Source organism: Scleropages formosus, chromosome 11 (genome assembly GCF_900964775.1).
Source record: "Scleropages formosus chromosome 11, fSclFor1.1, whole genome shotgun sequence".
Classification (NCBI taxonomy): Eukaryota; Metazoa; Chordata; class Actinopteri; order Osteoglossiformes; family Osteoglossidae; genus Scleropages; species Scleropages formosus.
Window position 1 is genome coordinate 12,809,652 of NC_041816.1, and position 26,154 is coordinate 12,835,805.

Here is a 26,154-nt window from a genome sequence, read left to right on the forward strand (position 1 = left end):
GATACAAAAATTGTTTAAAGTTTCAACATTTTAGGATAACAGAAATAAATGAACGTAAATATTGACTTTTTGTGTCATTTTATAAATATAGAGCAATGCATAGCTGTGTATTAAATACGATTCAAAGAAAGGGGAAAAAAAAAAAAAAAAAAAAAAACAAAGGTTAAAACCTCTCAGTGAGTGGTTTTAACTCACTGTGTCAGTCCAGATATTTGACAACAGAAAATACCTTGGCTGTTACCATTAGTTGGCCTCACTAACAGTAGGCCTCTTTGGTGTGTGACATTTAAGGATGGGTCATTTGCATTCCCCTTAAAGTGCTTTACCTACTAGTGAAGTTTTTCACTTTGAACACTGTGCCCAGCATCCAGTGGACACTTCCCTAATTCAGGCACCGTTTGATTATCCTAGTGGATCCGTGTGCACTTTTTCAATGTAAAAAGGTCCAAAGGTTTGAAGCTCATTACATTTAGCAGAATTTCATTATGTGCTTCATTTTTCAATATTTGTGTAGAAAGGATGTATTAATCAGGCTTTCTCCTGTGCCCAAGTGCACAGCGAAGGACAGTGAGCGTCTGCGTGTCTCTGCGTCGGTAGCCTTTCTCCACTGGGTGATTTCTAGCCCCTCCGCTGGTGTGACGGCCTTGTTCCTCGGTTGTTGCACAGTTGCTCCAGGGGGCGTAGCAGGCTGTCCTCACGTGGGCGGTAGGGCTGCACATAGCTGTCTTCCTCCAAAAGAATACGGTTCAGCGTGTGCTCATAGTTGATGTGGCGGCGGGCCATGAGCACATACTGGCGGCCCTCCTCTAGAGCCGGGCAGTCGCACACATTGGGCACCCACAGGAACTCCCGGTGCTCCAGGCGGAAACGGTTGCGGTAGGTGTGGATGATCTGCACGTCGTAGCGCGTCTCCTCACCCCGGTACAGCTTCCCCAGGACCTTCGCTCGAAAAACTGATATAGATACACAGCTGAGGTACCCAGGAAGTGAACAATTAAAACCATTTTTTCCCTAGTGCAGCACATACAAGAGACGTGGCAGGTAAAAGCAACAATAAAAAAAGAAAAATGCGTGAGACACATATGGTTCAGTCTTCTCCTGTTGTGAAGAACTTACCAAAATCCTTTTGACAGTATTGTTTCTGGCGTTCTCCACGGCCTCGAACCCTCCTGCATTTTCTACAGTGTCCTTAGTGGATGGGAAAGCAGACCGATTACTACTTTCTCCTCAAGTAGCACAGTACAAAAATGTTATACCTTAAATGTGCTCGTACAGTATATCTGATATCAGTAAAGTACAGTCAAACAGATTTATTCCGTTAACCAGGCCTAATTTGTTTCTGAAAAACAACCAAATGTTGAAAAATTAATCAAATTACTTTTCGCATTATTTTTTGTGGGGAAAAATTTAATTTATTCCAAGCCCCAACAGAAGTTCACTTCAGAATCACCAGAAATGTTGCTTACTACCAGAAGGAAAAAGTAATGTAACACTTTCAGATTTTACTTATTTTTTCGTGGTTTTTTTTCCCCAGACAATATTATCTATCTATAATATATATTTAAATTTTTATTCTAGTGCCTTCTCAAAGCTTTTGTTTTTAATCAAAAGTGTCAGAAAAGCATTTTGAACCGTGCTTGTGTCCATGAAGCTTTACTGAATCATGAGTTTGCAAACATGAGCTTGCAGCTAGAAAGCTTCCCCACCACTTTACATTTACATCTTTAAGGGTACATTTTTGACCCATAATGTGTGCTCAGCAATCTTATCAGCAGTTGTGAAAGGGTCCAAGAGGAAAAAGTAGCAGTTATAAAATAATTTTATTTCCTTTATTTACTTATAACTTGAAGAAGAAAGTTAAACACAAGATATAAAGTAATAACATGACAATTTATTGTTGTCACCTCTATATAGGAGAGAGACAAGGAATTTGCAGAAATTTCATTCATGAAGGGTCCAGTGTATATAAAATAAATATTTCATCACGTAAATTTTCTACCTTGAGTAAGACGAATGCCAAGAGTGTCGGTACTTATATTATTAATATTGAGAGACCAACTAACGGGTGGTGGCTGTACTGATTAGACAACATTGTGATGTTTGTGACACGTCCCGTGTCCGATCCAACCTACGTCAGACACGATAAGTGAACAGCAGCCATAGGCCCTGCAGGTTTGCAGCGGATTAAGCACAGTGTTGGGAAATATAAACACCTGAGGATCTCTAGCCTGACTGCACGCCTCTGTTCTGCAAGCTTGTGGGGAACAAGTGAATGCTAACCAGCTAGAGGAGCTTGCGGTAGAAGGTTCCTCCGGTTCTCATCTCTCTCTAACCGTGGCTGCGGCTGCTGTGGGGGGGGCAAGGCAGGCCAGCCTCCTGCAGGTACTGAGGGGAAAAAAGACAGCGTCAGTGCACCCTGCTGCCTAGCAACCAGCTCCCAGTAAGCCTGCAGCCCTCCATTGTGTCACATGGGATTATAATCATAACACAACAGAGCTGAGCTTTTTAAAACAATAATGACAATAAAATGAAATTTAGTATTTCTCCTTCAGTGTTAATGAAAGTCAGGTGGAAAGACAAAGTGTTCCCCTCACAGGTATTTCAGCAAACACACTGCTTCTCCGGCCTGGCTAAAATCAAGAAGTTTTGCAGCTCAGCCACAAGCCTTAAGATCATCCGGTTCCGAACACACTTACTAGATCCGCATGGAAAATTTTCGGTCGGTGACTTACAAATTCCACCGTGAGTAGTGGAAAAAGTAATACATCGTGCTATAACAAGTGAAAAGCTGTTTAAATTTCAGGCCAGCAAGTTGAGAAAGGGTTAAAGAAGCACATCTGACCCCAGAAATGCCTTGTGGGAATGGGAGGAGGACTTGTGCTCATTGTCATGGTTGTGGTGGTAGTAGTGGCTTCGGTTGTGGTCTTTGTTGGTGCCTGATGCGGTGAGAAGTTTCCAGTATGGTGGGGCTGCCTTAAAGGGCTCTTCCTCCCGTGGTAGAGGGCATAGCGCTCACGAGGCAGCCAGTACTCATACTCTATCCCAGGGTTCTTATCTGTGGACAACACCTGCAGGGACACCATGAGAGTCGGTGAATCCCCACCACTAAGCACAGTGCACTGACAAGGTTGTATCTGCCCTGTCTCACCATGACATGCAGGTCTTCCTGGGTTGGCCCTGAGACCTCGAAGCTCTCCCAGGTGTCGGCCGAGCGTCGGTACAGCAGCTTGGTTCCTGCCACGCTGTATTCCCCTGGTACACTGATCCTCCAGTTCCCATTGATGACGAACTGGGAGCGTCCGTTCTGAAGTGCTGTAGGGCAGGGGGAAAGCGGTGAGCACTGCGTCCAGTGAGTTATGCCTCTGCCAGTCACCCATAGGTGCCAGTCACTAACAATTTTCTCCTTCTCTCTCACAAACTGCCTCCAACATGGTTTACAGAGACTCTTTAGTCACAGATCAGTGGAAACAAGGACCACTGTATCAACAGGAAGCCCAGGCAGTCTGAGAAGAATGATTTCTCTGCTTCATTCGTCTCCGGAGGTGGTACTGGAAAGACAGGTACTAACTCATACATGAAATTCCAACCTTTTAAGTGGTCAGCTACCTAAATAGTTAATATAACTGAAGACAGTGTGGAAAACCCTTGGATTTGAACACATTATTTCTGTAACCATGTAATGACAAATTACAGTATCTTTGTTAATAATGCAACCTTTTCATATAAAAAGGGCTTTAACTGCTAGGGAAAAAATAATCCTGTAACCCCCATGTGACCCCACCTAAAGAAAACGCTTACAGTGCTTCACTTTTCAAGCTTCCTGATTGCAACCGAGCCCAGTTGATTCTGTCCCAAAAACTGGGTACCGTGACGACTAACACACATGGCCAACACATATGTCAATTTGGGAACCTCCCAAGAGGAAAGGAAACCACAGAACAGTCTGATCATTGTCATCAGTACAGCATTCCTACACTAATTTATCTAAGAGACAGTAAAAGTCAAGAAGTCCAGGTCACTGGTCCTTGTTTTCTGTGAAACATTTAGCGTGAAGTGTCACCTATAAGGTCATATAGAAGGTTCAGTTAAGATGCTACCTAGATAGTTCCTGCTGTTGTCAGTAACTCGGATGTGAGTAGCTCCTGCAGGAATCATAGCCACCTCGCTGTATCCAAATGGACCTGCTAAGAGAGATACAGGTTATTGGACCGCTATCTTTTAAATCTTTATCACTTTTTATTTAGTCAAAAAACCCATCTTGCTCTAAGAAGATTAAACATATCCCTTCAAGATCATGTGACTAGAAGTGTTTGTGGAAATTGGAAGTGCTTAGAGTCACTGGTCCGTGCTGACCTCCAAAGCACTACTGGTTATTGACCTGCTTCACCGAGCACTCTGCTGACAGTGTGAAGCCCATTGTCCTTTTAGAAATACAGCTGCAGAAGACAAGCAGCTTCCACACAAAGCTGCCTTTATCGCTGCTTTCTCATTGCTCGGCTGGGAAAATGACGCCAAGAATTTTCACTGTGCCTGCACAAGGAGCAGTGAAAAGAGGCTACTGTATGAGAGCTGAAGATCTGGCTGAACAAGAAGCCAGAGGTGTTGGGGAAGTGTGTCTGCACGTGTCTTTGAGCGTGTGTGTGTGTGTGTGTGTGTGTGTGTGTGTGTGTGTGTGTGAGAGAGAGAGAGAGACGTAGTAAGAAACTTATTTAGCAAAAGGCTTTTTTCTCAAGTCGATTACAGTTCATTAGGAATTTCACTGGGGGACTGACCCTGAAATCACCCTCTTGCTACACTCCCGATGTGTGTGTAGGTCATGAACACAAGGTCATGGTCCTTCCGCAGACACTACGTCCTTCATGACCCAATGTTCTGGCTTAAAAGGCCTCTGCTCTGCTGAACACGCTGATGAGAGCTACTTGAGAAACGCCTTCTTGTTTACTTTACCTTTTAAGGCCAGAAACAGGATGATTGGATTCACTATATGGCTTGAATTACGGCATGGGCAAAAGCCAAAGACATTGTTTTGTTGTTACTCCTACATTAACAGAAAAATCCAAAATATAATCACATTTTAGCCGAGGCGTCTCAGTCCACAAAGCACAGAGCTGGTATTCATTGCAGCTGATTCCAATTGCCTACCTAGATCAGCAATGAGTTACTCGTTGACAAAAAGGTCCGGTTTCCATGGTAAATGACGTCTTTATGTTTTTATTATCTTTAACTGTAATCAACAGATGTAGATTATCATTTTAAAAAATCTAAAATGCCAGATGTGGGGGGGGGTGCGGTGGCAGAGTGGGTTTGGCTGTATCCTTCTCTCAGGTGGGTCTGGGGTTCGAGTCCTGCTTGGGGTGCCTTGTGACAGACTGGTGTCCCGTCCTGGTTGTGTCCCCTCCCCCTCAGCCCTTGCGCTCTGTGTTGCCGGGTTAGGCTCTAGCTCGCCACGACCCCACTTGGGACAAGTGGTTTCAGACAGTGTGTGTAAAATGTCAGATGACATTTTGGCAGTTAAGTAGAACACTTAAACATCTACATTTATTTCTTTAGCTGATGCTTTTGTTGAGGGAAATTTACGACTTCAAGTTTGTAGACTAAGACTTGTAGACTAAAGTATTTACGGCAGTTTATCAGTTTGTATAGTTGGGTCAGTTTTACTGTATCTGTTCAGGGTAAGTACCTCGCTCAAGAGAACTACAGCAGGAGCAGGTATTCTAACCCTGGTCGTTTGATTGCAAGGCAATGGCTCTAACCACTGTGCAAGCTGCTGTCCCTTCAATGATCCACAGAGGACAGTAAGTTCCACACTGTCACTCTATTTTATTACTCACCAACACCCTGTCCAGTGCCCTGGTAAACACTGTGGTGGCGAAGACAGGTAGTGTTCTGGCCACCACACACCATGCAGGCATCATCCTGCTGCTTGGAGCCCAGGATCAAGTCACAGCCTGGCTTCTGCAACACATAGAGCAGAGTGGATTCAGTCTGGGCTGTGTCTCTTCAGTTTGCTACATCTCACACTTTGAGTGTCCCCTGCCTGCTGACTGGAAGACACAAGACAAGAAAATTTCACACATAAGGAAGATAAGAATGTACATAAGGATCCTCGTTTGTACTGTGCAGGCTATGTTTTTACAAAAACTGTCCTTGTCCAGTAACCCAGTAATGTACAGTAATCTTTTTTGACCTCCCATCTGATGCATCTTGATGGACAGGTTTATTTGTGTTTTAGACAGTAATTAAGTCTAGTTAGGGAGCAGAGATGGAAGATAGCCAAAGAGGGTTTAGCAACTTAGGAAGCCTGGGGTCATCAGCACAATATCCTAGGGAGAACCTAGAGGGCCTTTGCCTTTTCATCTCAACAGATGTGCATTTAGGGACAACACAACATTAGAGGCCACCTTAGTCAAACATTTGCATTTAGCATTTTCAGCAACAGGCTGGTCCATTTAGGGTATTCCAAGGAGTGCTACCAGAGGTCATTTCTACCAGCAGCCATCAGCCTCTACAATGAGTCTTCATGCTGCCAGGGAGGGTGATCTCTTAAAGACTAAGAAGTACCAAGCTGTTCTGTGCGATCTCAAGACACCCAACACCTCCCTTCATTCTGCCCTCTCTTGTGTAAATGTGCTTGCTTATTTACCTGATATTCACTTACCTAACATTTATCTACTTATTTATCTGTTTCTTCAGTATATGTACATTTAAGTGTATGTGTGTTGTATGTTGCTGCTTCAACTAAGTTGAATTTAATACAAAATGATGCTGCACCAGTTGTGCTTGACCTCCTGCCTAAGCGTTCCCATATATCACCCCTCCTCATCTCTCTCCATTGGCTTCCTGTAGCTCACTGGATCAAATTCATGACTCTGGCTACAGCCTACAAAAGCATCAATGGATCACTGTTTGATATCTACAAAACCTGATCACTCGCTACACCCCAATCAGACTACTACACTCCTCTATCTCTGCCTGCTGGGTGGTCCCACACACAAAAGGTCCAAAATCAAAAGCACAAAGGTTTTGGTTCTGGCTACGATGTGATGGAATAACCTCACCCTCTTATTCAGAATTTCTGAATCTTTCTCTACATTTAAGAAAGGTCTCAAAACTAACCTCTTTTGGACTCAAATCAATCCCTGACCTCAGAAGCACATGATAAATATTTAGGTGTTTTTGTATAAAAATTTTCAATAGGAAATTGTTATATAATGGGTAAACCTTTGCAGCCACTCGTGTTATGTATACCGGTTCATATGATGAATGTGATACATTGACTGTACTATAGAATGACATGTCTGCATCCAAATCTGGCTCTGTTGATGTAACGCAGTCTTGGTATTTTTCTCCGAGATGTACATTGCTTTAGAGAAAAGCTTCTGATAAATGAATAAATGTAAATTTCCCTCTGGGATTGACCCACTCCAGGCAGACATTGCAACTTAGCATTAGCTGGTACACATTTTTCCCACCGCTAGTATTAATTTGGCCCTGAGAGGGTTAATAAAGTTTCATTCTTTCATTCATTTGGCAATAATGTTCATTTGATCATTTCTCTTCACAGCTCACAGTGCCAGGATGTACAGCAGGAGCACAGGACCAAAGAGCCTCACATCTCCTGTACTGCAATGAAAAATGATCAAGGGATAAGTTACCAGCACATTCCACAGCAATCTGTGGAACATATAATTAGGCCCCTCCCTACCTCTGTGTGCATGCACAACAGGATACGAAGCAGAATATTATGGGAAATGTGGGCCCCGAGGAGGTAATTATGCAGAGCCCCAAGAGAGCACATACATAGAGATGACGGGCATAGTGGGGAGCGTCCTGGGGTCTGGACTGAATCAGCAATGTGTTGCCCCCATCCAGCTCCAGCTGTAGCACCCATCTGCTTCATCTCTGGATCAGTTACTCCATGACCTCTCCTGCCTTCAGAGCATTGTTGACCTTCCTGGTCGTAAATCTACCTTGACGTGCATGTAAGCTATTTGTCAAACGGTCATCAAATGATCCAGGCTGTTTAGGTCACTTTGGGCCCCTTCATATAATCACAACTTAATGAAAACTCATTTATAAACTCATAGCACAAGTCACCCTATATTATAACAGCAAGACCTTCTACAACGACCTAAAACCTCTTGTTGGACAGAGAAGACAAAAGTGAAAATTGTTACGGGCACCAGTGAAGTACAAGATGTAGCCGTTAATTGAATTTTTATGATAAAAAATGCAAAACACTGTTGCTCACCAGACAGCGACCATTGACACACACTGCCCCGGGCTCCGTCTCGCACAACGTACCGTCCAACACGCGGCCGAAATTATAGTAGAAGTTGTGTCCCAAGGCAAGGCAGCTGAGCTCACATGGGTTGGAACCTTGAAGAGACACAAAGGCCAAACTTAATCAGCCCACCCAAAGTGTAAACGTGCCAATACCGAAGGAAGGAAAATGGTGTTCAAGAGGAACTTACAGAGTACGCACAAACCCAATGCAAAAAAGGCCACAGCGACAGAGAAAAAGGAATCATTTTCCTCTGATATGACCAACGTACAAACCGGGGCTAGCAGGCTGGGGCGCACTCACCTCCATGAAAGGTTGTCCATTTGTAGCTACCCCCAGCCACGAGGGGTCTGTCATTGAAAGCTGCGCACTGCAGCTCCCGAAACTCCACAGACCCTACATCACACTCCTGTAGTTGCAGCACACACACACACACACACACACACACAGTGTAGCTCAGTCCATTCTGGATGTGAAAAACACACAAACATACACACAGCCTGCCTCAACCTGCTCTGGACACACTGTAAGCTCTCAGCGATGTTCTTATCAATCAACCCTGGCTCTTTAAGGAGCTCTGCCTGTGCTGAGAAGTATTTGTGTAGGAAAAGCTCTTTCGCTGCTCTGGTGGCAGGAGAAGACCAGAATATTAAGAAAGGAGTGTAGATCTGCGAGGTAGAAAGTGTACGCTGCAGAATTTCTTGTGTTGTACCTATTATCAAAATTTTACTCCATGACCGATGGAATATAAGCTGGAGTACATGCCTTCAGCGGGAATGCAGAAATGCAGGTACTTCAGTAGTAAAGAACAAGTTAAGACTTTCGTGACACTTGCGAGCACACCCCGAAGTTATATCTACTGTACCGCTATATATAGCAGCATGTTTTAAAGGCACTGGGTTATCAGCTCTTAAGTACACTTAAGATAGCATTTAGGAATATTTGCCCTGCCATGTAACTCCCTGGCAAGAAGCGCTCTTCTATGGAGGTGCTCCAAGCTTCAGTGTGTGTTCTTCTGATGTTGTCTGCACCATGGGGTCTTGCTGCCGAATGTCTGGTCTGTCTGCTTCCTATTTCATTTATATTTTACTTCCTGGCGATTTTAACCTGATGGTGTTAAGTTATGCACCTCTTACCTTGGCGTTACAGATCTTGTAGTGTCTGGTGTCTCCTGGGCATGGACCCTCAATGGGGTTCCTGGAAGTTATTTTTTAAAAGAGGCTTGTCATCAAGGAAGAAATTTACTGCAGCACAACCGAACAAAGGTCTCTTGCAGGACCGGGACGATCACAGAAATTACTCATGGTGTGTATAAAGGCTTCATTCCACCATGAAGATAAGACACTTTTGTGGACAGATGACATTTTTAAGCGCTATAAACACTTTTCATTATCGCTATATTTAAGTGATAGCACAAGCAAGCCGACGTGCAGAAGCAAGCATATTTACAGTCGGAAACATTTTTTAAATACGCACGCAATTAGAAAGCACTACCCATATGCAATTAAAAATTCAAAGTAATATTAAGAACTTTACAGATTGTCATATAAAATAAGTGAATACTGCAAAAAATTAAATTTTTTCCCCATGAGTCATACATGTGTCGCTCAGACAGGTCCTCACCTGGTGATACAGACACGTGTCCGCACAGAGACCCCTCCCCCACACGTGTGCGAGCACGATGACCAGCCACTCCAGGGGCCCCACTGGTTCTCGAAGGGCAGCTGGCGGCGTGGGCGAGGCAGACGACTGCGGGCGTCCCGCGAAGGCCGCCTCGAGGACTGTGCAGGGAAGAATGGAGGTGGTGTGAGCAGATGGGGAGAGATTTAACTGAGATACAATCAAAAAAGCATCTGGACTGTCATATTAAAAGTGAGTTTTGTATAGTATCCATCCATCCATTCATTTATTCCCTGTTCCCATTAAAGCAAGTGAGTCTCAAACTGGGACGTCACCAGCAGCCTACATTAGTCACGTTGCTGTCACTTTCGAGTGGTGCGCTAATCGCGCTTTTGGGATAACATTACACTTCCATTCTTAGATCAGTCTGCAGCATTGTTCTGAGAATACGTGCAGCATAATGGAGCGCTGGCGCGGCTTTCGTCGGGTCTCAGTCCCTCAGAGCCAGACTTCCTCTCTGAGCCTGAAGGCATCCAGTGAGCGTTAGCTGGATGCAGGGCTTAGTGACACACACTCGGACTGGCGAGCCAATTAAAGCGCTTCTGGGAAAAGCCTTGTTTACCACTCCAAATACAACACGCAGCTGCTTCAGGACACAAATCTAATTCAAAGAGACATGACACGAAACTTTGTAACAGTAAACAGTGCCTGGTGATGTCAAACACCAGCAGTGCTTTTCATTCCAGAGCTTCTTCTAAAAGGTGGACTTCGCTGGCAAGGTTCCGATTCGCTGTCTGTTTAGGGGGTTTGCAGCTGAAAAAGTACTGAATTGCTTTCATATAATCATCTATAGGCCTTGACCGAAGCAGTCATGTTTTCTCTCTGAACAGTGATGATAAGTTGAAATGCATTCGCAAGCCATTTCGAAAGACCCCTCCCTGGATTTGGAAGTGATGAAACTCAGCTTCTGACAGTGAGGACTTAATGACACATGACTGCACCGCGCCACTGCGACAGAGCTTTGCGATTCCCAGTGCCACACTGACCTGGAGGTGCCCTCATTACCGCCACAGGCCAACTGACCCCTTTTCCAACTGTTATCAACACTAATTTGTGTCTCTTAACCAAAAAGGGGCAGCATGGTGGCACAGTGAGTAGTGCTGCTGTCTCACAGCACCTGGGTGGTGTGAGAGAACATGGGTTCAATCCCTGCTCAGTCTTTGTGGAGATTGCATGTTCTCCCTGTGTCTGTGTGGGTTTCCTCTGGGTGCTCTGGTTTCCTCCCAGTCCAAAAACATGCTGATCAGGTTCCCCCATAGTGTGTGAATGACAGAGAGAGTGTGCGCCACTGATGTATGCATGAGTGACCCATTGTAAGTAGTGTATCCAACAGTGTAAGTCACCTTGGTGAATAAGGTGTGTGGGCTGAAAACACTACACAGAGCTCATTGGAAGTTGTGTTGGAGAAAAGTGCCTCCTAAATAAATAAATGTAAATGCTGGATTACTGAAGCAGCCTTTCACCTCTGGAACACTGGGTTTCCTTCAGGCCATTATTTGGGATAAATGGAAAATGAAGACACGACGAGGAGGAGGGTATGATGCAGGGGGTCCAGGTTGGAGAAAATCCCGAACATCAATATTGAATTCGGCTAATGATTTCAGAGGAAGGAAGAAATGCACAAGAATTTTTTGATTTCTTTCTGTCTTCCTCTAGATGGAAGAAAACTCATCTACAACGGCATTGAAACCCACCTGATGGACAAGGCCAGCTTAAACGTCAAGCCTGCAGGCATTTGGAGAATGAAAGAGGTACAACACACGGAAAGCGCTGCAGTAAATCTAACATTTTTAGCTGTTGCTTTCACTGTTGTCTCTTAGACCTGAGCCTTAAGCTCAGGGAACCTGAGAGGGAGTGCCTTAGGGACTGACGTCTCCTGCAAACTATTTGCGCAGAATGGAACTCAAAGACTAAGCTGTGCTAATAAAAAGCATGGGCATTTTAGTCTGGGGGTTAGCTCAGTTCCTTTATTTGGCTATGAACAGGTGGCTGTCTTGGGGCTATCCCAGCATGGAGAAAATGTATACTTGGGGCTTGCGGGTATTCCATCTTTTCAAAGGGCACAGGATTCCCTGTTGCTAAAGCTCTGCTTGACAACAGTGTAAGCAGATGAGAACAGACAGAAAAAGAACCAGAGCAAGAAGAGATACAAGCAAACTTTAAAACTGCATGGTCTCACTACCCTAAATTGAAACCAGATTTTAAAATCTTTTTGGTTGAATTCTCAGGTAAAGATTAATTTTCTTTTATTATTAGGTTTTACTGTATTCTTTGTTATTAAATTTTCTATTAACAACAGCAACAACAATTAATTGACACAGGAGTGATATGGATAATCACTATCATCATTGTACAATAATAATAAGGGTATTTCTGACATTAAAATTTGTTTAATTCAAAAGAGGTCCTTTATTCAAGGATACTACTGGAAGGCTGCTTCTGGATCTTAAACAATTAACAACTGTCAAGTTAAATCTCCGGGCTTAGGTCCAAAACTTGTTAATACTTCAAGAAGTTTCTTTAACAAGCCTTCTAACCTTCAGCCTTCCTTTTAACATTGTAATCATCATTTTTGTATTTTGCATCAAATAAGTAAAAAAAGAAGGCTGTCTTACATGAGGGGATGAATAGCATACGGGGGAAATCAGAAGAACTGTGAAGGTCAGAGCCAAGAACCAAAACAGTCTCCTAGAAATAGGAAAAAAAAAAAACAAAACAGTATTAGTCATCAATAACGATACCCCTCTGGTCTAACTTGGGGGAATGTCGACACCTGAAGCTCCCTTAAAGTGCGAGTTCTGGTCCTGCATTAAAAGTGGCCATGCAGGGTATGTCTTTGGAAGCAAAGTCCAAAGGTTCTTTCACTCTGAAGATATTAACCATTTCCATGCACCAGGAGAGGACTGCTGTGGATAACCAACACCAAAGCTACTCGCTGAAGAAGACAAGTAAACCTGGTCTCCAATGTCTGAAACACCACCAAGCTTCCTTTACTATTTTGTTTCCTCTACCTTTAAGTAGATATGATATGGTGGCAGAGTTATGCTATAACTTAGAGATTTTAAAAATCACTGGTTTTCTTTTCGGAAGATGTCTGTACAGTATTTGAGAGAAAAAAAAAAAAAGACCGTGTCCTACCTTCCCACCCCACTCAATAACACACAATACCTACAGTTTGTTTGCTGTTCATGATTTATAACAAAGTTAGTAAAAATTTCAAAACAAAGATGTTTCTTCAAATGTAAGTTTTCTGATCCATATAGAGGTTTGTTGCTTGTGGTCCCTTCATAAATTAATAGTCAGCAACAACTGAAACATCTCTGGATATGCCTATATTAAGTGTGCATAATAAACTACCAATTAAATCATAGCTAAACAAAACCCCAACAGGTACAAGGGAATATGGAGCAACAACTTCAACACTGCAGCAGAGAGACAGTCTTTGTACTATGAAAAAGACCACACAAAAATGTGAGTCAGTACACTTACGGCCATTACCAAGAAATCCTTTAATTCCTGGAAACCTCTTTGAAGTTTATTGGAATTTTTTTCTCTGTGCTCTGTCAGCACATCAATATTATAAGACCATTGGAAAGTCTCTATTTTTCATTCGGTGGGTTTTCCCTTCCCTGTCTCCAGGCTGCCAATGACTAATTCCACTTCTCTCGTTTGTCGACCCATAAAAAGCAGATATGCCGTTTATCGCATTTATCAGCAATTGCACCCCTTAACCCCCACCCTAACGTAGCTTACGCTCCGAGAAGCCTATGAAGACCTGAGTCAGAGATTTCTTTTGGCTTTGACCCAAGTCAGCAGCCACCCTTTCCAATGAAACGAGAAAAGATTCCCCACAGTCTAGTGCACGGGCTCTCCTTCCAGGCCGTTTTAGGTGTGTGTGTGTGTGTGTGTGTGTGTGTGTGTGTGTCAAGAACTAGGGGTACACTCTCTTTGGCCTGCTCCATGCAACAAAGGCAGATTTTGGTGAAGAGCCATATGTCCATATTGTGTCATGTTATCACTAATTTCTCAAAACATCCAATTTTTCTAAAATAAAATATTCTGATCTAGGTAAAATATTCTAAAATAATAATACAATAATTTTGATATTCCAAAAAAAGACAGTTACAACAGAAACATTTAAAATATTGACAGCAGCACACTATAAAAGCTGAATAACATTTCAATGACTAAAATGAATGGCTCACACTGAAGCCCTTCAACATACTTCTCCCATAAAGCTTTGTGGCCATGCTTTCAACCTTTACATCTGATTTTGTGTCTGCCTGTGGCTGTGTGTTAAATCCAGACTGTGAAATGTTTTCTCACCTGCTACACATATGGCCTATACATCCCAGGTGAAAACCTGAGCTTAAACAGCTACATGAAAGCGTCTCCAGTTTTCCATGTATCAAAGGCAGTCAATCTAGCTGTTAGAAAAGCAGTTGTTTAAGTGAATGGTAGTTCTGGGCTGCTCTCATGGACCCATTACAATGTGTGGTCTAGGCTTTTGTGGTGTGAATTTCAATGTGCACATGTGCAGGTGGGAATTTGATCTCCAAATAAGGAGAGAGTTTGCAATGTGTCATTAGTGAACAACACAGCTGGGATGCATTGGGACACCTGAGTGCTGAGAAAACAGGGTGTTAGTGAAATAAATTATACATAAATGTGAGAAAAATACACATTACACTTTTATGCATCCTGTATCTTTAGCGTGAGCAATATAATAGCACCATAGTAACGGACTAATTCCTGAAGACCTTTTCACCCTAGAACTAATTCCCTTCATGATTTAGTATATTACTTGTCTGTTTACTTATGCAGGCTCAGAAATTGTATTAACTACCAATACAGAATCCAATATTACTTATTAAACACAAAAATTAAAATCTTGCTTTACCAGCTGTCATATGGTTTTAATTGTCTAACTGAATCCAAAGCCATTCTCTTTTAGGTCATGGGAAGGACTTAGCAAACAGCACTGATTCATTTGCTGCACCAAGCTGTCCTCTCATCTGGTTCTGAAGAACATGAAATCCCTTTCTAAGTATAAGGATTTTAGAAACATAATAAATGGCTGTCCTGCTTTTAAAATGATTTAAGGATGAATCTGAATTCCCCTGCAAAGCTTTAAACTTTACCCAGTGCCCTCTTACAAAATTTGAGTGATCTCAGTGATCACAAATACTCATTGTTCAAAGGAATAAAAGAAATGAGAGAATCCTGTCAGCACAGTGAAAGCATTGGATTAAAAAAAAAAAAAAACTAAAATCTATAATCTTAGTCCATCCTGAAAAAGACTGACATGTATTAGTCTCAGTTAAGATGTCACATTTATGACCCTTATAAGACTGACGGTTGCATATTTAAAAATCTTAAGCATTAAATTAACCATGAAAATTGCCCTTTCTTATTTATAATCTGTTAGTAAATTCAAGATCATGTATCATTTTACAATGCTGAACAATGTCATAGGCAATATGAATTAATACTTAGATGATGTATACTGTTGGGTTTAGTAGGATTGCATCATTTCTGAACTGTGCACACTAATTTTGTAAATGTTTGGAGGAAGTTTGCTCAGCTTTGATTTGCAAATGTGGAAACAGACAAACGGATATCGCAAACTGCTTCTCGGCCACGGTCCTGCTGGGCACGTACCCTCTGACCTTTGACACCACCACTTGATTTAATTGAATTAGTCTAAGAAGTGAGCTAAATAAATCAGGTTAAATCAGATAGTGTTGTGTGTAGTTTGTACACAATGTTAAAACCCATTTTGTGTATAAAGGAGAACCAAAAATAGTACATGTATGCCATTTGAAGCGGTAAATGTGTTGGGACAGTTTTCAGACCCATCGCACCTTGAGTAATAGCTGTCGGACAAATTGCGTCGCCGTCAAAACTTCAGCGGCCAAAGAAAGTAAACTACAGATGTATGACTGACACCAAGAACCAAAGAACCAAAGTGACATATTGCGACAAGTGACAAGAACCAAAATGACATATTTCCGTATGTATTTAGTGCCTCATTCACTGAGAAATGTGGCATCTTCGGAGTTTATCAAAAAAACGAAGTCACATTTTTGATCAGGACTCAGATTAAATCCGTAGGCCTAGGTCTAAAACTTAATACTTAAAAGACGTTTTCTGCAAGTAGCCCACATCTAAGTGTTTTTCACGGATCCTGTCAATACACGGCAAGCAGGTAACTAGCCTGTTAGTGGGCCACGCTGCACATCACAGACACGATTAGAGGGTGAAAACAGACACGTTTTTGCCGCAGCAGGTATTACCCAGGACCTATCGATAGCAAAAGCGCAGGGAAACGGAGCAGCTCTCGTTGAACATCCTGACCGAGTCGCAGTGACCCAGGCCGGGCCAGGTGAGGTCGGGTCACGTCAGGTCAGGTTCGCACGAGAGCGGCACTGGGCCCAAGGGCCCGACTCGTGTCCTCGGGCCTTAATGAAACTAAGCATTGATTAGCCTGCCTACATTCTCCACACAAACCTCAAGGAAGCGCGAGGATTGAATTACAGTCCAAGACTGATTATGTGATTTTTCCGCACCGGTTTAAATTAGACGTTCATTTTGTTATGCTATATAGCCTATAGGCTATAGCTACCTCTCCACACGAGAAAATGTCTGACTCCCAGATGTGTACGATAGTCAGTGCTTCAGTATGCCGGGACGCTGCAGTTCACAACTACACACTTCTACTATGGTCTTGTGTGTGAGATAATGAGCTAAAAAATAAATAAATGAATAAATAAATAAAGAAAGAAATGAGAATGGTTCGACAGTTTAAACTTTTCGTCCCGACCATTTTTGCAATATTGACAGACGTTCCACAACTGGAGGTATAATTATATATAAATTGATTTCGTGGCTTCTGCAGTAATTCGGATCCATCTTCCCCACATTTCCCATACAGATCTGAACCGTATTAGTGGGTCTTAACCACTTGCACCTCACTGTGAAACAGGAAAGCTGTAGGCTACAGGCTGCCTAGTGGCCGTTGAGGCACAAACACGTCATCAGTACCGAGTACATTGATACACTATCAGTATGTTACTCATAAGGCTGAGAGGTAAAGTTTGAAAGATGATCGGTTTATGACACCTGTGGATATTCCAATTAACTCTTGTATAACATGATATACAATATATATTATATACGCGCACATTGTCTCATTCAAATATGACAAATCGTCTCCATCCAGTACTGTCTAAGCATGAATTTTACACCCAATTCTGAATTGAAAAATACGGAGCGAGGACAGGAGGAGGAGGAGAAATGGAAATTTAAAAAGCCATTCCAAAAAAAAATCCTTACCTACAACATGGGTGTGACATATTCGCTCCTTCCTTGACAGACGAGATGAGATCTGTCCTCTCCACACAACATTCGCGAATTCTAGTTTATCCTGTTAAAACTGCTCTCTTGCACGTGTTTTCATGCCGAGTACGAAGAGACACGAGCGAATCCAAGCGCGTACACGTATCCGAACAGTTCATGATTATCCACGGAAGCGCTAATAGTCTAGGTGGAAATAATCCTGTCCTTCTTCTAAAACCTAGACAGACAGAACGAATCGCAAACTTTTTTGTCACACAACAAGCGAAGGGTATCCAAAGAACATGAGAGGCAAAGAGGTACAGTGTACACTACACTTCGTCTTCGGGGCGATTCGCTTCTCTCTCAGCGCTCCGTTTGCTCTTTTAATCGCTCCTCATTAAAATCCTCTTGATCATCTAGTTGATCATGTTCTTCTTCCTCTTGTGTCCCCGGCATCACCTGCGCAAGACGAGCCCAGACACATGCCTCACACTTGACTCAGATTTCTCTGCTCTTTCTTCCCCAAAGCAGGTGCGCACACACACACCTAAGGAGCTTTTTTCCACACGTCCGCACTGGCATTCATTTCCCTCTCGTTCCATCTCCGCGCACTGGGGCCATTGAGGAATACGGCTGATTTTCTCACATCGCCGAATCTGCTCTCTTCTTGGCCTCAGGATGGATTCTTCTCCACTCTTTATGAGTTCATGTACTTAACTCTATGCAGTGCGACCTGTCACATCCTCGTGAGCTCAAAAGACAGGTCCTGGTCCTGATGGTGTCCATCCGCTGTCCTCATGGACAGGGGGGCAGGACAGGTGACAACACAGGAGCACGGGTTCTTTCTAAAGATCGGCCCACACGACTGAATGAAATCCTACAGCGAAGGTGAAAATATAGTAACCAAACTGGAATTAGTCAACAAAATATATGATCATTTAAAAGTTACATTCAGGCAAAAATTCAGTTTTGTGCTTCATTTTTTCACTTCAGTATACTATCTCAGATCTGCTTATATTCCAGGATAACTCAATGTTTGTCCGCTTTGAGATGCAAAACAAGGTACTTCTCATCAGTCCTCTTCACTTGTTCATTTTCATTTTATTTAATAGAAAGAGGATATACACACGTGTAAATGACATGTAAAGCGCGTTTTAGTTTCTCACTCACCAAGCAGAAATAAGGAGATCTGTATGACGGTCATAGAGAGAAATCAAACAGATCTTAAGGTCTCGTTGTGTTCTTTATGGACTTCCAGTAACCAAAGAGTTGGCATTGGTTTTTCGTACCATTCACATTCTGACCAGCAATGTCCATTCACGAGTTCGCCGCATGTGTTTTCACTAAGAGAACGCACAGTACACCTGAAGCCCGCCCCGACACGCCCACATTCCAATGAACCTGCGCGACACGGCCCACTCTGACCAATCGAAAACGGTAATTGTACACCTAACTCCTCCCCGACTTGCCCACAGTCCAATAACAAGACACAACACCGCCCCTGTGGCTTCGATTCTGGCCAATGGGAAAGGCTATTGTACACCTGAAATCCGCCCAGACACGCCCACACCCAGGAAACCGCCCCTTTCTGGAAAAAAAAAATCTGAACGTTTTTGTAATTCAGGAGGAATTTACATAATATGTCAGTAAAATCATTGCTATTCGCCCTACAAGACAATAAATAAGAAGCGTTGAAGAATACTGATTTTTTAGTAGTTTCAGTCATTCTGATTTTTTTTCTTCTGATTGCTATAACAATGAAAACAATAGGCTACTACTCAATATGTGTGACAAACTTCATCAGACACTACATATAAATCTCTTTTCGGCTTGACTCACACTGCTTGGCAACACTTTGTGGGAGCTGCTCATCTAATCTGCAAGTCAGGACATCTTGCTCTGTCATTCATTCTCAAAGCAAACCACAATTTCATATTCCATTTGTACTTTACCCTGAAGGGCTCTCCTTCTGTAAGCACTCCCTTTTCTTCCTTAGCTTTGAACGGTCTTAAAACTTAAACTTCCTACAGCTGTTGGCAGAATTGATGTTTACTGTATACTCGTCTCCACAGATTCAGCAGTCAAAACAGAAACTTTCAGTGCTTGCATAAAGAGCAAAACAGAGGGTCCGGTTGACCCCAGAAAGGGGAGAAAAACCTCCAACAAGGGTGACTTTAACACAAAAAAAGTCACCGAAAATATCTTTTTTTCCCCACCATGCAAACTTACTGACCAGAATGCGAAGTGAAATGCCTTCCGTTACTTCGTAACAGTACAAATGAAACATGATTTGCTTGTACCTGTTAGTGGCTGTATGTGTATTTGCTGGGATTGTGTAATATATTCAGTGCAGGTGGCCCCATAATAAGTTCTGTCAAAGGGTTAATCATTTTCAGTGAGCTTTAATTTATGATCCAAAGGAAATCTGCATTACTTACTGCAGGTAAACTTGCCTGCAAACCGGTGGTTTTGGTTTCCTAGAATAGATCAGACCCAATCGCATGAACCAAACATAAGACCCAATAAGAGCACATATTCGAGTCCTGCACGAATAAATATTGTTTCAATATCTCATTAGAGAGAGCAGATCTGTCAGTTCTGACAACATAGGTGAGAATGCTTTCGGAGTTCAGTCTTGGGCTTGATGTCTCTTTCCTGTGTCTCTCGTGTTTCAGCAGTGACAGGGGGTCTGCTTCAAAGGAGAGCATCACCCCACTTTATTACCCTGTTTAGAGTGGGGGGGGGAGCGACTCGCATATCGGCGGGCCTTTGAACCCTAAGCTTTGGCCGAGCGCCAGGCTGGAAATGCTCGACGTGCCGGTGCCCCTCTGCGGCGGAGCGCTGACGGGAACTGGCTGCTTCTCGAAGAGCCCACACATTTACCAGAGGGCTCTGAGCGGGCAGATTGCAAGCGGTCACAACGCAACGCGTGGAACACGTCCCAGAGCCGGTGCCAACGGGTTTTATTTGCATAGCTTCTCTGAGCATGCAGAGTGTTTCCTACGAAGCCGGTAAAGCAGGCTAATGGGAGTTTTATTGAGTGAACTGTTCAGTACAAGGTCCGTCCCGGTGCGGAGGGGTGTGCCGGGGTTGCCTCGCCTGGCACCCGGAGATGAGCTCTAGCGACGCATCAGCGCGGACCAGCAGAGAGCGCGAGCCGCACACAAGCAGGCGATCCCTATCGAACTGGGTCACTGTCAGGTAAGTATGCTAATAAGAGCCGGCCGAGAGGATCTCGGCTCAGAAGCGAAGCCGTGTGTCTACAGCAGTAATCCAGCGAAACCCGATGCTGACAGCTGTCTTCACCCTTTCAGTGTGTATCCGAGTAGGACTGTCTGTGACTCCCAGTGGTGCTGAGCGTACCTCTCTCTGCAAAAATAACATTTTTCGATGCTCTTTTTTTCTCTTCCACTCGGATCTGCAGGGGTCTACACCTACAGGGTAATTGAGGACAGTTGGACCGATGCCCAATCCGACAGAAAATTAGTGCTCCGTGCGTTTTGAACGAACCCGCAGCCATGACGACACTGGTGGGGTGTCAGGAAGCCTGCCCTCACCCGGACTTTGATGGTTAGGGTCCTGCAGGCAGGCGAGGGGGTGACTCCCCCTGCGGTGCTTTGTATAGGCAGTCGCTGCGAGAAAGTGCCGTCCCAGAACCGCTCTCGCTACCATGTGCTCAGCCCTGTGGGTCAGAGGCCAGAACACACCAACCAGCTGCTCTTACTCTGGGGGAGAGAACAAAAACAACCTTGCAAATGAAGTACATGTTCAGAGCAGATGCAGCAGACCTAAGAGATTTGCCTGTGAACCTCGACATTTCCTGCCACTAACAGTCTGATCCTCAGGTGACTCCTAATGGTATGGATTACAATATCTTCACAAATGGTCCAGAACATCTGAACAAATATGATATCAAGCCTTTCTGCTTATATATTAAAGTGCGCGCTGAGGATGTCTGATGCTGTGCCTTATATGAGGCCATTGCTGCACAGATTGGATGTTCCACACGTAACCAGGCATCTGATACCAAGAGGGGGGTAGGTGTGAGTCAGTACCGTGTCAGTACTCACCTCTGCGGTCACTGAGTCTCATGTTAGGAAAAATACCTTTTTTATGCATCTGACACAATCACTCACTCAACTGCTCTTCCCATACCGGGTTGTGAGGAACCGGAGCCTAACGCGGCAACTCAGGGCGTAAGGCTGGAGAGGGAGGGGACACACCCAGGAGGGGACACCACTTCGTTGCAAGGCACCCCAAGCGGGACTCGAACCCCAGACCCAGTGGAGAGCAGGACCCGGTCCAACCCACTGCTCCCCCTTGACACAATCACTTTTGTAGAAAAACACCAAAGGCTTTCTTAAAACACAAACGTGTCTTAAAGAAATGGGGGGGGCTTTAAAGACATACCCTCTCATGTAATGAGGAGGGCAGATGTGGAAGTCCCTTGTCCTTACACTTACATTTGTTCATTTAGCAGATGCTTTTCTCCAAAGTGATGTACATCTCGTAGAAAAATAGAAGTGCATTACATCAACAGAGGGGATTCAGACACGTGATTCTAAAGTACAGTTAATTTGTTACATTCCACTGTATGAATCAATGTACATCTCGCGAGTAGCTGCTTAAAGGTTTAGCGGTTATTCTACAGTTATGATCACAATGTCAATGAGCAAAAAATTTTAAGACATTAACTTGAATTTAGGAGATTATGGGAGAAGTGAGTCTGGAAGAGGTAAGTTTTAAGACCCTTCTTAAGTGTATAGAAGGAATCAGCAGTTCTGAGTGAGGGGGGAAGTCATTCAACCACACAGGAGCCAGAACTGAGAACCTTCGTGCTTTGGATTTTGGACCCTTTGTGCATAAGACCAGCAAGCAGGCAGAGGTGGAGGAGCGTAGCAGTCTGGTTGGGGTGCAGCGAATGTTCAGGCCTTGTACATTTCAGGGAGCACTTCCACTGATGCTTTTGTAGGTCACAACCAGCCTTTTGTATTTCATCTGGGCAGTTATAGGAAGCCAATAAATAAGCGATAAACAAGTGTCAGTCTGTACACAATGCAGGTTGCTGCACGGCACGCTGGAGTGCGGACTGACATGAAGGACAGTATGTCATATGGCACCGGAGGCTGAATGAGTGGCGAGTCCACTGGAGCGGCAGACCTTCGTAGACAGTGCTCACAGCTTCTTTAACACCGCTGTTGCCTTTCTGTGTATCTGTGCTATCTCCTCTTCCAATAACACACATCACTTCAGGTGCTGCGGTTCTTTGCCCTACAGGCAACTTCCCCCTAAATATTTCTTTTAGAGCTATCATCCAGTAAACAACTCACCCATCTGGACACACATCCCCAACACAATTTGAGTCAAGATTTAGGGATCTTGTAACTAAGCGAAAATAAGCCAGTGAGATCTTGGCGTGATCGAGCGCAGATGCTCTGGCAGGCCAGTGTTTACATTATGAGGGCAGGAGTCTGCGATATGGGACTGCAGTGGGAGTCGGAGTGATGGGAAGTCTAGTCTCTCCCTAAAACTTCCAGCAAAATCTGGTGTTCAGGAGTCGAACCCGATGTGTCTTCTTGTGTCACTCTGGCCCCAACCCCATGTTTGCGTGTTTCCTTATTTGGTGAGATGGATGTGTTCTGCATCATCTCTGTAATTACATCCCGTAAAAACAATAATAACCATACCACCCCGTTCACATTTTGGGAGAACAGCTCTCAAGTCCAGCTGCAAAACATCTGGTGGGAAGGACAGCCTGGCTGCTTCCGTGTAGGCATGCTGATGCCCTCAGTGGAATTGCGCAGAAGGACTGGAATTGGCTCCGGAGCTCAGATGAATGAGGTAAAACAGCAGTGTCCTGCAATAATACAGTATTCTTTTGGATTTGATGCTCATCTCCCCGTAATAATTATTTTACATCTTTTGAAAGAAAATGCAGAAGCTTTTAGTAGCGATGAAAAGTGTGAGGAAAAGTGAGATCATTTCCACCTTTATGTGAAGACATGGCGGAGTTCTGATTTTACAGCTTTTCCTATAGTGTAAGGAATTTGCTCCAGAGCCAGAGTGGGGAACAAATGAACCCTTTTTTGACTTTTGAACCCAGAAAGGGAGTAGCGGCCCTCCAGCACACCATAATCCAGATCCCCATGTTGCAAATGGAGGGGACAACAAATACATATGGCATGGAAACTTGCGCGGTTGCTTTTGTTGACGCCATGCTTTGGATGGTTCCAGGAAAGTGTGCCAGATAGCCTGGGCTGTGGGGAGCTACTTTGAGAAACAACAGGCCAAAATCAAGCCCCGTTAAGTGGGATTTAGACAGGGACTTCAGGGGCAAATCCTTCATTCCTACCTGTTCCGAAGCCTGAGCATTTCTGGAGGGATGGTAATAATCCCAGCATTATCCTCTTAAAAGAACATTCCCTTCACTCAGTGTTGATCAGTCCTTAATCCCACTATTTTTCTTCAGTCCTTTCATTGTCTTTTACTTTGCCGTTCCCTTTTCTCTGCGGCATTTATTATTTAATAAGTAATTTAAAGAAAAACATTTACAATTAATCTTATGCAAAATGCCCAAAGATACAATGACATCACCTTTCAGACAGTCTATTGTGAACGCTCCAGGTGAGTTTGGTTGCACATGTTAATCCTGTTCCAGTAAACAATAATTTACAAATGTTTTTAAAGAGAAATAAAAATAATTTGTGTAACACCACCTGAACTCCTGCCACAAAAGAAGCTGAAAGATGGACCGACTCATCTGGTGAGGGTATGTAAAATAAGGGCCTTGCAAACAGAAACACACGCACATTTTCAGAACTGCTTGTCCCATACGGAGTCGCGGGGAACCGGAGCCTAACCCGGCAACACAGGGCATAAGGCCAGAAGAGGAGGGGACACACCCAGGACAGGATGCCAGTCTGTCACAAGGCACCCCAAGCGGGACTTGAACCCCAGACCCACCGGAGAGCAGGACCGCAGTTCAACCCACTGCGCCACCATACCCCTGCAAACAGAAATATTTACACTGAAATACAGAGCTGGGTCGCTGGACTTGATTAAAAAAAAAACCCCAGGGAGGTCAGGCTCTTCAGCTGCATGTCTTGCAAGAGGAGGGTGGAAGCCTGAGGAACCCGTACACAGCTCTACATAGTGTTGGCTAAAGTGTAACCTCACGTGGAGGAGACTGTCAGCCAGTCACACCCAGAGGCAGACAGAGCTCGTATCTGTGGCACTTGCTGGCAGACCTCCATGCTTCTGTTCACCCTCATATAGTATGAATATTCATTCATTCATTTGTTCATTCGTTGTCCAAACCCACTAACACAATACAGAATCACACGAGACCTGGAGCAAAGCCAAACATAGGTCAGGAACTAACCTTGGATGAGATACAAGCCTATGCAGTGTACACACACTCTCAAACATGCATTAACATAAGCAGTCCATATAACCTGCAAGTCCTTCGAAGGTATATTAAATGTATGTAATGCCTACAGACGTTAAAATGGAGAAAAAAGGTAGCACAGTGGCGCAGCAGGTAGTGCTGCCACCTCACAGCACCTGGACTGTGGGACTGGGCATAGGTTTGATCCACATTCGGCCTGAGCAGTTTGCATGTTATCCTCATGTATGCTTGTCTTTTCTCTGAGTGCTCTGGTTTCCTCTCACAGTCTAAAACCGTGTTTCAGGCGAATCGTGAATTCTAATTTCCTCTTAGCATGCGTGTGTGAACGAGAGAGGCTGTTACATTCCTTAGTTGTACAAATGGTATAAGTGATTGTTGGGAGTTGAGTGCAGTGTGTCTGACACACACCAAGTTAACCCAGATAAATGGATCATCTGAATACTACTTGGTAATCATTGTATGTTGCCTGTGAGAAAAGCGTCTGCTAAGTGAAGAAATATAAACGGCAATTCCAAGCAAACTTTACAGAGAGGGCAGCCACCAGAACCGGAATCACTCAAGGCTTCAGTCTGCAGGGCCACAGTAGTACCAGCTGTGCCACGCTACCATCCACCATCTATCGTACCACACGTAAAACGTGTGACCAATACAGCCCACCGTGGGTCTTCTCACTGATGGCCTGGATTCGTGAAGTAGCCCCAAGAGGAGCCCCTGCACATCTGCGAGAGGTGGAGGGATGCAGGGAGTGTTCTCTGCAGCGAAGGACCTCACAAAGGCACAGCTGTGGAGCTGCGTGGCCGGACATGGGCTGGCAGCTCCCTCACACGCCAAACTGCTTAGTTGCACAGACTGTCGACTTAAACCAGCCAGTTCAGGACGATCGCACCAGCTGGATCTTTAACGTCATTCTCCGGAGAAACACAGCACATGGCTTTTTCGCTGCAGTTGCAACAAAGCAGATCCCCTCGACACTACGGTGCGCATGAGGGCCATGAAATCATGATGTCCAGGTTCATCCGGCTGGCTGTATCTCAATCTCTTCATCGCAGAAACGCTCGGCTACCTCAGTCTTGAAGCATTTGCATCATATGACTCCATTGCGAGGAGTGTAGGGAGGGTCATTTGAAGGTTACAAAGCCCTAGTGCTTTACATGTCCACGTTTCAGTAGTTCTCCCATATGAGGCTCTGGATGTGTCCCTCTCAGTCCCTCCTCACCTTGTGGGTGCAGTCATCCCTGATGGGGAGCTTTAATCTTGCCTGCCATCATTAGCGCTGGAGTTGTAACAAGTCTACAAAGAAGCACACATGAGCTGTCAAAGCTCCTCTGATAATCACCCCAACGGCCTGGCAGGAGAGCCAGTACCCAAAGAAGGACATGACCAGTGGATGTGTGCCGTTCAAGTGTCCTTCTGTCCTCTGGCACCCATCTGCAGGGGCAGGATG

The 26,154-nt window shown here is 44.2% G+C and overlaps 1 protein-coding gene across 1 annotated transcript; it reads right to left on the reverse strand.

Moving 5' to 3' along the window:
• Positions 1 to 144: 144 nt before the first annotated feature.
• Positions 145 to 17,965, reverse strand: adamtsl5 (ADAMTS like 5). The gene is made up of 13 exons (XM_029255957.1): positions 17,300 to 17,965; positions 12,580 to 12,652; positions 9,908 to 10,065; positions 9,421 to 9,481; positions 8,588 to 8,693; positions 8,252 to 8,379; positions 5,832 to 5,955; positions 4,098 to 4,181; positions 3,149 to 3,312; positions 2,843 to 3,068; positions 2,281 to 2,385; positions 1,117 to 1,188; positions 145 to 953 (listed from the first exon to the last, which is right to left on the reverse strand). Exons 1-13 carry the CDS (start codon positions 17,317 to 17,319, stop codon positions 619 to 621), a joined length of 1,656 nt encoding a protein of 551 aa, XP_029111790.1. The 5' UTR covers positions 17,320 to 17,965; the 3' UTR covers positions 145 to 618.
• Between the last annotated feature and the right edge of the window lie 8,189 nt (positions 17,966 to 26,154).

Excerpts from the sequence above, each read along its gene's own strand:
- adamtsl5 (XM_029255957.1), bottom strand. The coding sequence starts at position 17,319 with ATGTCACACCCATGTTGTAG. Across the intron at positions 9,482-9,907 it reads ACACGTGTCTGTATCACCAG|GAACCCCATTGAGGGTCCAT; the intron begins GTGAGGACCTGT and ends AATAACTTCCAG. Across the intron at positions 3,313-4,097 it reads CAACAGCAGGAACTATCTAG|CACTTCAGAACGGACGCTCC; the intron begins GTAGCATCTTAA and ends CCTGCCCTACAG.